Genomic DNA, 13959 nt, shown 5'->3' on the forward strand with positions numbered 1-13959 from the left:
TTTCAGTTCCGCAGCGGCCCTTTTTCCCGTGTTTTAATGTTTTCCAAGCATAAGTTATAATATATCGCATCGGCATTTCGCTATCAGCGAAACCAAAGGAGCGGGGCTTTTGTATAAGGCATGTATCCGACCTGATGGAGCAGACCCGATAGCATTATAAATGGTTTTTGATAAATTTTCAAGTCCGCGCGCTCAGGCCATTTTCAATGTATTTTATGCGTTTTCGTTATATAATGAAATATAAGGAAAAGCAAAGGATCGGAGGCATCAGCCCAGATCGCGATCGGCATATCGCAATCGGGGAAATCAAGGGTGCACAACTTTTTCATATATGTGCGCTATGCGATGGATCCCAGACCCGATAGAGAATATCAACTGCAGTTTATATAATATTGCGTTTAGCAGGGGAATCGGCCATCGGCAATCGACTGAGTTGTGTTCGAACCTTCGGAAGTGGCGATAGAGAAGATATATATGTGGGCAGTATTGTTCAAAGGCGCGGAGTTGTTAAAGCAAGCATGGAGCAGTACAGCACAGCAGGCAGAAGCCTTCAATTCAAAGTATGGCCGAGAAGGAAGACATTGAATTTTCAGCTACCGCAGTTAAAGTTCAGCTCAGTCAAGGATGAGAAGGACAGCCTCGAGCAGTTCACAGCATGGGACTCCATTTCTGTTCATTAAACCATTCAGATTCAAAAATGTAATTTTTTTTTTTTTGTATTGTAGTCTGTTGAGAGAGAGTGAAGGTAGAAGCGCAGCAGCGCAAGTGAATGAATGTTAGTAATACGCAGCAGCGTAGTATACTGAATGTAATGGGAAAGGAATGAATAGAGTAGCACTGTGTTTTCTTTTGGTGAATCCCTCTGAGTGAAAGAGGATGAATTTTGTATCAGTAATTTTATTTTAATGAATACAAATCTTTTTATGGGTGTGTAATACTCTGTTCTCAGAAATAATTTTAAAATCTTCCCTGTGCTAAGATCCTGGAGCAAAACAGAGCATTGTCTCTGTGTTCAGTTTATTTTGTTTTTGGGATTTTAACAGAAAAATCCCCATACAGTGGTATCAGAGCTGGTTCAGGCTCTTTGAAGGTGTCAAAGAAGCTGAAGGAAGGTTTCTTGCTGAAGCAACTTCTCCAGCAGTGTGAAGACTCAACAAAAGAATCAAGTCAAGAATGCAAGGAATGGCCAGCACAAGCACTAGCATGGGTATGTTTAATACCCAGCTCCCACCGTTTAATGGGAAAAACTATGACTACTGGGCAATAACCATGAGAGCCCTGTTTGCCTCACAAGATTTATGGGAATTAGTTGAGGATGGTTTTGAAGAACCAGCAGATGAAAATGAGTTTAATAGATTAACTCAGGCAGAGAAGGATCTGTTGAAGAGAAATAGGAAGAAGGATTCAAAAGCCCTTGTATTTTTGTATCAAGCAGTGGACCAGAGTGTGTTTCCAAGGATAGCAGCAGCCAAGACATCCAAAGAAGCATGGCAAACTCTCAAGACAACCTATCAAGGCATGGAGAAAGTGAAGACAACAAAACTCCAGTTGCTGAGGAAAGATTTTGAGAACCTGTGCATGAAAGAGTCAGACAATATTGACTCATTCTTCACACATGTAATTGGTTTGGTCACACAGATAAGGACTCATGGAGAGATTCTTGAAGAAAGGATGATTGTGAAGAAAATATTGAGAGTCTTACCCTCAAGGTTCCATGTGATTGTCACCACCATAGAAGAGACAAAGGATCTCTCAAATTTTTCAGTTGATGAACTTCATGCATCACTGATTACACATGAGCAGAGGTTGAGTAGGAATGAAAACTCATCTCTAGAGCAAGCCTTCAAGACCCAGATGTCCTTTGGAAGAGGAAGAGGTCAAGGCAGAGGAAACAAGAGAGGAAGAGGCAGAAGCCAAAACAGAGGTGGAAAGTACAATCCAGCAAATGCTCAAGGAAGAGGCAGTAATCCAAATAAGAACCAAGGTCAAGGCAGCAGCCAACAAAGAGGACAACATCATGCTCAAGGACAAAGGTATGAAAAATCCAATGTCCAATGTTATTACTGTAAAAAATATGGGCATTATGCCAATGAATGTAGGAAGAAGCAGCATGATATGAGCAATAGATCTAATGCAAATATCACTAGAGAAAATATCAGCCAAGATAATGTATTGTTAGCTTGTAATATGGCTGAAACAAACAATGAAGACATATGGTTTCTAGACTCCGGTTGTAGTAACCATATGACAGGAAACATAGCCCTGTTTTCTACTTTAGATCAAAGTGTGAAGTCACAAGTCACACTTGGGACTGATAGCAAAATTTCTGTTATGGGTAAAGGAGAAGTTAAAATATTTACAAAGAAAGGTGAAAAGAAAACCATAGCAGATGTCTATTATGTTCCTGGAATGAGATGTAACCTCTTGAGTATTGGACAGCTTGTTCAAAAAGGTTACAATGTTTTCTTTGAGAATGATGTATGCACCATCATGGATAGAGCACCCGACAAAAGATGTATTGTTGAAGTAAAGATGACAAGGAACAGGATGTTCCCTCTCAGAATAAGGGCAGATTTGAAAAACAAAGAAGAAATTGCAGCAGTTTCCCAAGAGGCTTTCCAAAGTGTGCCAAAGGATGAAAATTGGTTGTGGCACTTGAGATTTGGACATCTAAACTTTGGAGGTATTAACCTGTTGAGTAGAAAAGGGATGGTAAGAGAATTACCATTGATAGAGAAACCGGACAGCCTTTGTGAAAGTTGCATATTGGGGAAACAACACAGAGAAAGTTTTCCATCAGGGAAAAGCATAAGGGCAAAGGCACCCTTAGAAATTGTCCACTTAGATTTATGTGGACCAATGCAAACCCCATCTTTAGCTGGCAGCCAATATTTTCTAACATTTATTGATGATTTTACAAGAAAAACTTGGGTTTATTTCTTGAAAAACAAAAGTGAAGTGTTTGAAAAATTCTGAAATTTCAAAGCACTTGTGGAAAATCAAAGTGGGCTGCGCATCAAAGTTTTGAGAACTGACAGAGGAGGTGAGTATATCTCCAAGGAATTCCTATGGTTTTGTAGAGAAAATGGAATCCATAAGCAATTTACAGCTAGGTACACCCCACAGCAAAATGGAGTTGTTGAAAGGAAGAACCGAACCATTATGGATATGGCAAGAAGCATGTTGAAGGCAAAGCATTTGCCAAATGATTATTGGGCTGAAGTTGTAAACTGTGCAATATATATCTTGAATAGGTGTCCTACAAAATATGTGATGAACAAAGTGCCTGAAGAAGCATGGAGTGGGAGAAAGCAAGGAGTCACCCACATGAAAGTTTTTGGATGTGTGGCCTATGCACACATTCCAGCTCAGCTAAGGAAGAAGTTGGACAGCAAAGGGGATAAATGTATATTCATTGGATACAGTGAGGAATCCAAAGCTTACATGTTGTATATCCCATCTACCAAGAAGTTCTTTGTGAGCAGAGATGTTCAGTTTATTGAGGAGGAAGCTTGGGATGGAAGCATAGAGCAAACAGTGAATGTTAAAAACTGTTTGTCTCATGATGAAGATGATGAGGAGATGGCTGAAACACATCCCCAAACAACAACGCCAACACAAGGACAGCAAGCGACACCCTTGAGGAGAAATGAGAGTGCTTCTCCAAGCACACCACAAGGAGGAGATTCAAGTGCATCTTCAAGCACTTGCACACCAAATGAAAGAGGTAAGAAGTTTAGAAATCTAAGTGACATTTATGATGAAGGAATGAATTCCTTATTTGCCTTGTATTGTCATGTTGATGACCCTATTCATTTCGAAGATGCTATTAAAGATAAGAAATGGATAGAAGCTATGGATGAGGAGATGAATGCCATAGAAAGAAACAAGACATGGGATTTGGTTGAGCTACCAAAAGGTAAAGAAGTCATTGGAGTCAAATGGGTTTATAAGACCAAAAGTAATGCTGAAGGCAAAATAGAAAGACACAAGGCAAGGCTGGTTGTCAAAGGATACAAGCAGCAGTATGGGAGAGACTATGAAGAGACTTTCGCACCGGTTGCAAGAATGGAAACCGTGAGAGCAGTGTTGTCCATAGCAGCACAAAACAAATGGAAAGTCTACCAAATGGATGTGAAGTCGGCATTCCTAAATGGAGTGTTAAAGGAGGAGGTTTACATTGAACAGCCTCTAGGCTATGAGAAGAAAGGCCAAGAGCACAAAGTGTGCAGATTGAAGAAAGCTCTTTATGGGTTGAAGCAAGCGCCAAGAGCGTGGTACAGTAGAATAGATTCCTATCTACTGGAAAATGAATTTGACAAATGTGAGGGAGAACCCACCATCTACATCAAAGAAAAGGATGGTAAGATTTTAATTGTAGTGTTGTATGTTGATGATGTGATTTTTATGGGTAATGATGACTACCTCATTAAAAATTTCAAATCAGTCATGAAAGAAGAATTTGAGATGACTGACATGGGTTTGCTGAGATACTTCTTAGGAATAGAAGTAGATCAAAATGAAAATGGGATTTTTATCTCACAAGCAAAATATGTAAATGAAGTGTTGGGAAGATTTAATATGCAAGAGTGCAAGGCAGCAATCACTCCCACGGTAATGGGATTAAAACTCAACAAAGAGGACAGCAGCAAGGATTTTGATCCTAGCTTGTATAAGAGCATAGTTGGCAGCCTTATGTATTTAACTGCAACTAGGCCTGACATAATGTTTGCTGTTAGTTTGATTTCCAGATTCATGGAGAGGCCAAAAGAGGCACATTGGCAGGCAGCAAAAAGAATTCTGAGGTATGTCAAAGGTACTAAAATGTTTGGAATTTTATATACTGTTTCAGAATGTTCAGATTTAGTTGGATACACTGATAGTGATTGGGCTGGAAGTGGAGATGATCGGAAAAGCACTTCCGGTTATGTTTTTCACATGGGTTCAGGAGCCATTTCATGGGCTTCTAAGAAACAGCCTATCGTGGAGTTGTCTATAGTAGAGGCAGAATATGTGGCAGCTACAGCAGCAGCATGTCAAGCAGTTTGGATGAGAAGAATGTTAAGGAGCTTAGGCCAAGAGCAGGCAAAAGCAACAGTGATTTTTTGTGACAATAGCTCAGCTATTGCATTATCAAAGAATTCAGTGTTTCATAAGAGAACGAAACACATTGACACCAGGTTCCACTATATCAGAGAATTGGTAAGCAATGGAGAAATCACTTTACAACATTGCAGGACTCAGGAACAGGTAGCAGACATTTTGACAAAGCCATTGGATCAGAAAAGCTTTGAATTTTTGAGGAAATGTTTGGGTTTGATTGAATGCCCAGCAGTTGAAATTAAAGGGGAGTGTTGAAAATGTAATTTCAACTGCGCAACAGTTGAGCCGTGCAGCAGCATGGAAACATCGCCGACGAGCGATCGCCGATATCGCATCGGCGTATCGCTATCGGCATTCTCAATATGGTAGAGCCTTTGCACATATATATAGTCGCGATCCGATGAGCCGGACCCGATGGGTATTTAACATTTTGTTTCATATTAATTCAGTTCCGCAGCGGCCCTTTTTCCCATGTTTTAATGTTTTCCAAGCATAAGTTATAATATATCGCATCAGCATTTCGCTATCGGTGAAACCAAAGGAGCGGGGCTTTTGTATAAGGCATGTATCCGACCCGATGGAGTGGACCCGATAGCATTATAAATGGTTTTTGATAAATTTTCAAGTCCACGCGCTCAGGCCATTTTCAATGTATTTTATGCATTTTCGTTATATAACGAAATATAAGGAAAAGCAAAGGATCGGAGGCATCGGCCCAGATCGCGATCGGCATATCGCAATCGGGGAAACCAAGGGTGCACAACTTTTTCATATATGCGCGCTATGCGATGGATCCCGGACCCGATAGAGAATATCAACTGCAGTTTATATAATATCGCGTCCAGCAGGGGAATCGGCCATCGGCAATCGACTGAGTTGTGTGCGAACCTCCGGAAGTGGCGATAGAGAAGATATATATGTGGGCGGTATTGTTCAAAGGCATGGAGCTGTTAAAGCAAGCATGGAGCAGTACAGCGCAGCAGGCAGAAGCCTTCAATTCAAAGTATGGCCGAGAAGGAAGACATTGAATTTTCAGCTACCATAGTTAAAGTTCAGCTCAGTCAAGGACGAGAAGGACAACCTCGAGCAGTTCACAGCATGGGACTCCATTTCTGTTCATTAAACCATTCTGATTCAAAAATGTAATTTTGTTTTTTTTGTATTGTAGTCTGTTGAGAGAGAGTGAAGGTAAAAGTATAGCAGCGCAAGTGAATGAATGTTAGTAATACACAGCAGCGTAGTATACTGAATGTAATGGGAAAGGAATGAATAAAGTAGCACTGTGTTTTCTTTTGGTGAATCCCTCTGAGTGAAAGATGATGAATTTTGTATCAGTAATTTTATTTTAATGAATACAAATCTTTTTATGGGTGTGTAATACTCTGTTCTCAAAAATAAATTTAAAAGTTTCCCTGTGCTAAGATCCTGGAGCAAAAGAGAGCATTGTCTCTGTGTCCAGTTTATTTTGTTTTTGGGATTTTAACAGAAAAATCCCCAAACAGTCCGCGCTCACCAGCCCGTTCCACCGATGCTGCCCATGAGGCTTCAACGACCCTTCTCGAGCGTAATGGCTCTCCCTCTATCGGCCGTGATGAATGTGGATTGTTGCTTATCACAGCAATAGACTCAGTCGCTCCTTGAGCTTGGCATTACATTTTGTTGTGGTCTGGATCGGTAATGTCTTGTCGCCCCACACTAGAAGATACTTTGACTTTGGTCAATTTATTGCGGCGACCAAACTCTTCTGCATCATGGCGATCCCTCCATTTGCTTGATTACTATGCCGCTAATAGTAAGGAGACGCTGGTGCATATGTATAGTCTAGTCTTCCAGTAGTTTGGACGGGTTTAACTACTTCTTGCAATCATAGACAGAAAAGAATACCTGCAAACAAGTCACGAACAGAAGTATCGCCGCAGCTAGCGCAGCGTGGATTTTCCACGACTTGAATATACGTTTGTTTGCAAACCCCACAACTATAACTTTCCATCTACTCTTATAGTATGATCGCTCCGTAATATGAATTTGTACCAGCTTCCAAAGAAGAATGAATTTCGGCTGGTGTCCCAATTAATAATTTGGCCCTGATAAGAATAACTACAGAAGTAATCACAATGGCTTCTCAAACACCAAAATAAAATTTAACAGTGTTAAGAAAATTAAGGTAACTGCAAAGAGCCACCGAAACTGTTGAGATTCCAGATAGAATCTCAACAGAGAGTGACTGTGGAGGATCACTCAATACTAGTTTATTTTAGATTTTGAGCCTAAAAATAATTAACATATCACACTATAGCATTCTAATTAACATAAGCTTTCAACCAAAACTAGAACACATAAAAGATCTATAACTACAGTCACTTTATTTAATTAATTACTGCAAATAATACATGCCATAATAATTAACATAAGAAAACACATAAAAAATTTGGAACTGCAGTCACTTTATTTAATTAATTACTACAAATAACACATGCTATAATAATTAACATAAGAAAACCTTCGTCAATGGCATGCAATGCTGCTCATCAAATGAGAAATCAACTTTATTTAATTAATTACTGCAAATAATACATGCTAGTATAATTAACATAAGAAAACCCTCGCCAATGGCATGCAAGGCTGGTTATCAAATGAAAAATCAACTTTATTTAATTAATCACTGCAAATAATACATCCCAGAATAATTAGCATAAGAAAACCCTCGCCGATGACATGCAAAGTTGTTCATCAAATGAGAAATCACAACACTGAAGCATAGAGAACTCGAACTGGCCTTGCCAAGTTCTCAAGAAAGACAAAATAGATAAATAACTCAGGATGATCCAAATACCTAGCTCTCACCCCTTTAAATAAGAGTGAAAGACTCTAAAAACTTTATTTTATTATTTTTCCAAAAAAACAAATTCAAATATTATGAATAGATACCATAAACCAATACCAATAGGCAGATTCAGTCTACATTCACTATATATAAAAAATATTACAATCAAAAACTCCAAAAACATAACCTCAAAAACATAGAATAGTGAATCGACGCCTTCCTAACAATAATTGGGACTTAGACCACATGCCTAAATTTGCACTTCCCAGTGAATGAAATAGGATTTTCAGCGCGTCATGAGCATAGATGAGAAATACTGGAAGGTCAAAATAAGTCATTTTTCAAAGAAAGGTGATAATAAGTCCAGTAACTTATATCGTGATATCGAGGGTACAGTGTCCTCACACTAATTTTTTTGGGGGTGAAAATCAAAACATAGACACATGAAAATTTGTGTTCCATAGCAAATTTGATCAGCAGTTAAGATCTTGGAGCAAAAACTGAGCATCAGAGTTCAGCATTTGTAGAGCGGATGACCAAAGGCATATCTCCATGTCCACACTCCCACCGCCTTCCCTTCCAGGGAAGAGTGTAACTTTCCCGTCATACTTGTTGCCGCCGCCACTTCTTACACACATCGGTGGCCCGAATCCGAAATCGCTCTCGTAAACTGGAAATCTGGGTGAGCTTCCAATAACAATATGGTTAGCTATGCCCTGGACGGAAGTTAAATTAGGATTCTTCATCCATTCTTCAATTTTGAATCTAATCCTTTCGTCTCTCTGTGCTGCTTCTATGATTTCCTGAAGAAGGTTCACTGTACTTATAATGTTTGAATTGTTCAGGAGCTCTCCCACTGTCGTAGTCATATGGATGAGATGAACAGCGTTGCCGAAATAGGATTTGGGCAGAGGCGGAACGAGTCTGCCTCGGCAATCTACAGAGAGGCTCAGGGTAGTTTGCTCCTCTGATTTCAACTTGCGCGCCCGTGTGATTGCCACCCAAATATGGATAGCCAGCGCCTTGAAGGAAGAGTAAATTACTGTTCCCGTCTTCTTCTCGTGCGTGTTAATGCGATTCTTGAGGTGTGCTATCATGTCATTACTGAAACAAAACACAGTCTCCTGTATATCGTGAGAAAGCGGAGGAAGCCTTTGCGCGGCCTGGAGGTATACTTTGCTGTTCTGATTGGTTGTGGTCGTGGAAGAAGTGCAAATGCCTGCTCTGAAGCGATGGTGGGACGGAGAATTTGCGATGGTGAGAGATCCTCTGCAGATCTCTGACCATGAGTTGATGAAGTGCCATGCGGAGTAGCCATCCACGACCATGTGATTCATGGAGAAAGCCATAGCCACTGCATCTTTAAGCTGCGTCACCTGCGCCAGCCCAGATTTTTTAATGACTTTCAACTCGCGTAACACTAACACATACAGATCATCTATCTATTATAATTAATAATAATAAAGTTATTTCTGGAACAATCTAGTTGTTGGAACTATGGGAGTTTTAAATTCTAAGAGGGACCATTTTTATGTAATTTTGTTAAGTTTTAGATTATTTGTAATGTCACTATGGGTATTTAATTTATTTAGAATGGGGAATGTTATAATTATGAGTTGTGTTAGGTACAAAATGTTGCAGGTTCAATCCCAGGAAAGATAAGATTCAGAATTGGAAAGTGGAGGTTTTTTTTGTTACGGTAGATTTAAAATTGGGAAAGTATAGTTATTATTAAATAGATTCAGAATGGGAAAGTAGAGTTTTTATTGATTTACAATTCTGCAAAACTGGTAAAGTGGAGTTTTTATTGATTTACAATTTTGCAAAACTGGGAAAGTAGAGTTTTTATTGAATTACAATTCTGTTCATATTTTATTATAATTTAAGTTCATTTAAATTGAACAAAGCTGTTGGGTGTTCAAAAAATTGATTATATCTGGACTATAGTAGGGATTTCTATCCAATTCTTATCAAATTTGTAACGGAGTTGTCTATAATGCGACTTTTTGGAGATTCCGGTGACGGAATCCGGCGGAAGAAATTGAGGTTAAATCTTGATTTGTTGCAGTTAAAATGGTTTTTAACTGTATATTTGGATTCAGCACCCTCGAAAACCCCTGGGACGCTTTCATTGTGCAGAAAATAGCTATCAAACTTGCAATTCCAATAAATTCCTGCAGGATTTCGACCAGAAAAACCCACCGGAAAGGCTTTCAAAAAGTCGCGTTATAGACAACTGCATTTGTAACTGACAAGAAAATATATACCGTAGAAAATTCTGTTTTCTACATCTGTGTATAGTAAACTGTAACAAAGAAAACATCTTTCAAATCATTAATTAAATGCAGATTGTAATTAGGAGGTTTTTCAATCACATACCTGAACTGCAAGCAAAGGAAGAGATCGACCGTCTGCACAAATAGAATGGTTCAGAGGAAAGAGCAGTTCCTGAATATAGCGAGGACTTTTGTGAAGGAGAATCTGGTCAAGAGTGGCGTCTGCAACGACCTCTGTAAATTGGGCACCCTCGTCATTGCATTCGATATTTAGAAAACCGTCGGGAGAGTCGACCAATTTGCCAGCGAAAGGGTAGAAATGAAGGAGCACCTTTTCCAGGCTCCATTTCAACCGCTCAATTGTTACTTCATGCGAATTATTAGCAAATCCATGTTGGAAGAAGAGTACATACTGAATGTAGTTGGCCTCTGCTAGCTGAAGATCAAATGGAGAAAGCGAGCAATGCTTTTCTTGTGTTGGATTTGCAGGACAGACTGTGGAACTACTCACTGTGCTTACACTGCCCATGGAGAATAAGTTTTCTACTGCAGAGGGAAAATTATAGTGCAGATCCAACCGCAGAATTATAGCCAAACCTGAATGGGTCCAGGTTTTATAGCTTCATGTGCCTCTGACTAAATTGTGATCTACCGAAGGTTCAACGAATTACTTTGGCTTTTGGTGGGTTCTTCAATTCACACACGGCACCGACCAAATCCATGTAGCCCTGTAAAATTCCAGTGCTGGTCATTCCAAAATAGATCTCAAACACTTCTATATTAAGTAAATAAAAAAGTAGCTTTATGAAGAATGAAAATGTATTTATTAATGAATTCGGTAAGCCGTCAAGAAAGACTTATAAAGATCAGAATGTCAAAAACAAAATGGAGTCAGGGGAGAGTATTTATCTCATAAAAATAAATCAATTATAGAGGGTTAGAATTCAAGTTAAATTAAATTTTAATTATTTATCTAATAAACTATTTTAAAACCGTTTTTGTTTTTAGTTTATTAAGAAGATATGCGATAATAATAGAAATCCCTTACAAAATATTAATATCAATATATAAATTTAACTTAAAAAAATTAAAATCAGAAACATAAATAATAAAGAAAATCTCCTTATTCACATTACTGAAATATGCGTTAATTTATCATAATAAGAGTAGTAACAAAAAGTTTTGATTCCATTAACAAAAAGCTTCGATGGGTAGTTTAAGTAGTTGAAGCCTCTTCTGTCATCTTTGGCCTTCTGTCATGAGGCACAGGTGTCGGAATCAAGCTTTGTCTATTGAGTCAGTTGGGTGTGCAACCCCTTAGATCTAGGTCATGTCCTCGTTGTTGTCTATGCTATTATTAAGAGGTCAGGGGTTGTTATTTTTGCTATTAAGAAGTGTTATGAGGGGCAGGTTTGATCCTCCTATGTCAAAATCAGCTTAGTCTATTGAGTTTGTTGGGTGTGCACTCCCATAGCTCTTGGTCAAGTCTCTATTGTTTTCTTTGCTATTAAGAGGTCATGGGTTGTTTTATTTGCTATTAAGAGGTCAAGGGTTTAATTTTCTCAACACCCTCAAGGTGATGCTCCATGGTTGAGCAACCAAGAAGTGATTCTCTCCACACCCTTAGGGTGAGGCTCCATGGTTGAGCAACCAGGAAGTGATCCTTTGGGTGGATCTGCCTAGTACACATATTTAATGGATGTAATGGTCACTAATCTCTTGAGTCCATGAACCACACATAAATTAAATAAATAAAATTATAAAATTAAAAGAGACATATAGATAGAGATATCACATATTACTCATTTTTAAGTATATGATTTGATTTCTTAACTTTTTAAGTATTATTCTATTTTATGGGATATGGTGGTGATGTTAATTTAATTTATAAAAAAGTAGTATTGACAAAAATATTTTTATTTTAAATATTAATAAATGATATAATGATAATGTAGTTTAGAAAATAGTGATTGGATTGTCATTGTTCTCTTCATTTTCTTTATTTTATTTTATTTTATTTTATGTAATATGGTGATGATCTTAATTTAATTTATAAAAAATAATATTGACAAGAATATTTTTATCTTAAAATACAATCATAATGATAATGTAATCTGAGAAATGGTAACTGGATTTTTATTATCTTTTTTATTTTATTTTTTTGTTTTTTAAATAGAAAAATTCAATATTAAAAGATTGAAAGTTTTTCAGGATTAAATCTAAATGATTTAACTATAAATTAAATCTTCATTTATACAACCATTAATCTATTTATCTAGAAAAGATTAGAGAAGGAAACTACATGAAACACACGAGAATAGATCATCAACGATTATATAAATTCTTTCCAGTATTATTTCCAGAATACTGCAACACCACAATGTCGGAGAGAAAAGATTAGAGAAGGAAACTACATGAAACACATGAGAATAGATCATCAACGATTATATAAATTCTTTCCAGTATTATTTCCATAATACTGCAACACCACAATGTCTGAGAGAAAAGATTAGAGAAGGAAACTATAAAAGCAACTAAAGCAAAAAAAACAGAGCAATCCCTCTGTGAGACCGGGGAGAAACCCATGCCACCCAAAATATTCCAGCTGAGAAATTACAGATAAAAAATCAATGATCAGCTACCCCTATGGAGAAACATAATTGTTTATATATTTATATATATAAAATCAATGATCAGCTACCCTTCTGGAGAAACATAATTGTTTATATATATATATATAAAAGATACTCCGCTGTAAATTTAAGCTCACTTTTTTCGGTTGTGAGATGGATTTTTATTCTTGATGTTTTCTAATAATGTGTGTGTTTTATGAGCATGATTTTATAACGACTATGGCGATGCTGTTGCAGAACTGTGTGTGTTTTATGAGCATGATTTTATAACGACTATGGCGATGCTGTTGCAGAACACTTATGGGAGTGTCAGTGACTTTTGTGCGCACCATGCAAAGTGTCTTTGATGGTTGTAAAGAAGCCTAAAACATATCAATTTAAGAATTTTTATTTATTTATTTTTTTAGAATTTTCTACATATATTTCAATATTATTTAAAAAATATATATATATATATTTAAAAAAATAAACTGTAAAATACCATGATCAGACATTTTAACATAGTTATATATATATATATAAAACTAACATGTGTTTATATGTGGAAAAAAATATAGTAAAAGATAATATTTTAATGTTATGAATAAAATATTTTAATATGAATTAATATTGATATATACTTAAAAATGTATTAATAACAAAAACAATCATTTGAATGTGAGTTGATGTACGTAGCTATCAATCAAATATTTCCAAAAAAAATTATTATATTAAAAATGTAAAATTTATCAATTAATATTTTTAAAATGAAAAAAATCACAACTTTAAATTAATTCTAAAAAAGGAGAGAAAATGATATAACATAGCAATTTACTTTTACAAAGGAGTAGTATTAAAAGTTATTGTTATCTATGAAATGTTATCTTGAAAGAATCATTAATTGTGTTTTAGGAAATAATATTATTTTTAATTAGAGGTGATTATATCATTTCCTTCTAACATTTTTTATGTAATAATCACTACAAGAGATATGCCTATGTAAAAATTAAAATATGTGATAATAGAGAATATTAAATTTTGATTTTATAAAAATTATCATAAATCTATCTTAAGAACGGATTTTTGAATGCTAAAATGAACAAACTGCGATCAACTATTGCAATATTTTTACAAAAGGATCATA

The 13959-nt window shown here is 36.7% G+C and overlaps 1 protein-coding gene across 1 annotated transcript; it reads right to left on the reverse strand.

Moving 5' to 3' along the window:
* Positions 1-8120: 8120 nt before the first annotated feature.
* LOC149227286 (BAHD acyltransferase DCR-like) lies at positions 8121-10944 on the reverse strand. Its single transcript, XM_089375479.1, has 2 exons — positions 10307-10944; positions 8121-9303 (listed from the first exon to the last, which is right to left on the reverse strand). The coding sequence occupies exons 1-2, from the start codon at positions 10730-10732 to the stop codon at positions 8401-8403; spliced, it is 1329 nt and encodes a 442-aa protein (XP_089231605.1). The 5' UTR covers positions 10733-10944; the 3' UTR covers positions 8121-8400.
* Positions 10945-13959: the final 3015 nt, after the last annotated feature.

Source organism: Pinus tabuliformis, chromosome J, assembly GCF_031772625.1.
Source record: "Pinus tabuliformis cultivar Carrire ecotype Pingquan chromosome J, CPIR1, whole genome shotgun sequence".
Taxonomy (NCBI): Eukaryota; Viridiplantae; Streptophyta; class Pinopsida; order Pinales; family Pinaceae; genus Pinus; species Pinus tabuliformis.

What these genes read in the sequence shown, in the direction of transcription:
- LOC149227286 (XM_089375479.1), bottom strand. Translation starts at nt 10,732, where the DNA reads ATGGGCAGTGTAAGCACAGTGAGTAGTTCCACAGTCTGTCCTGCAAAT. An exon ending in TTCCTTTGCTTGCAGTTCAG is followed by an intron (nt 9,304 to 10,306) that starts GTATGTGATTGA and finishes GGGCTGGCGCAG; the next exon opens with GTGACGCAGCTTAAAGATGC.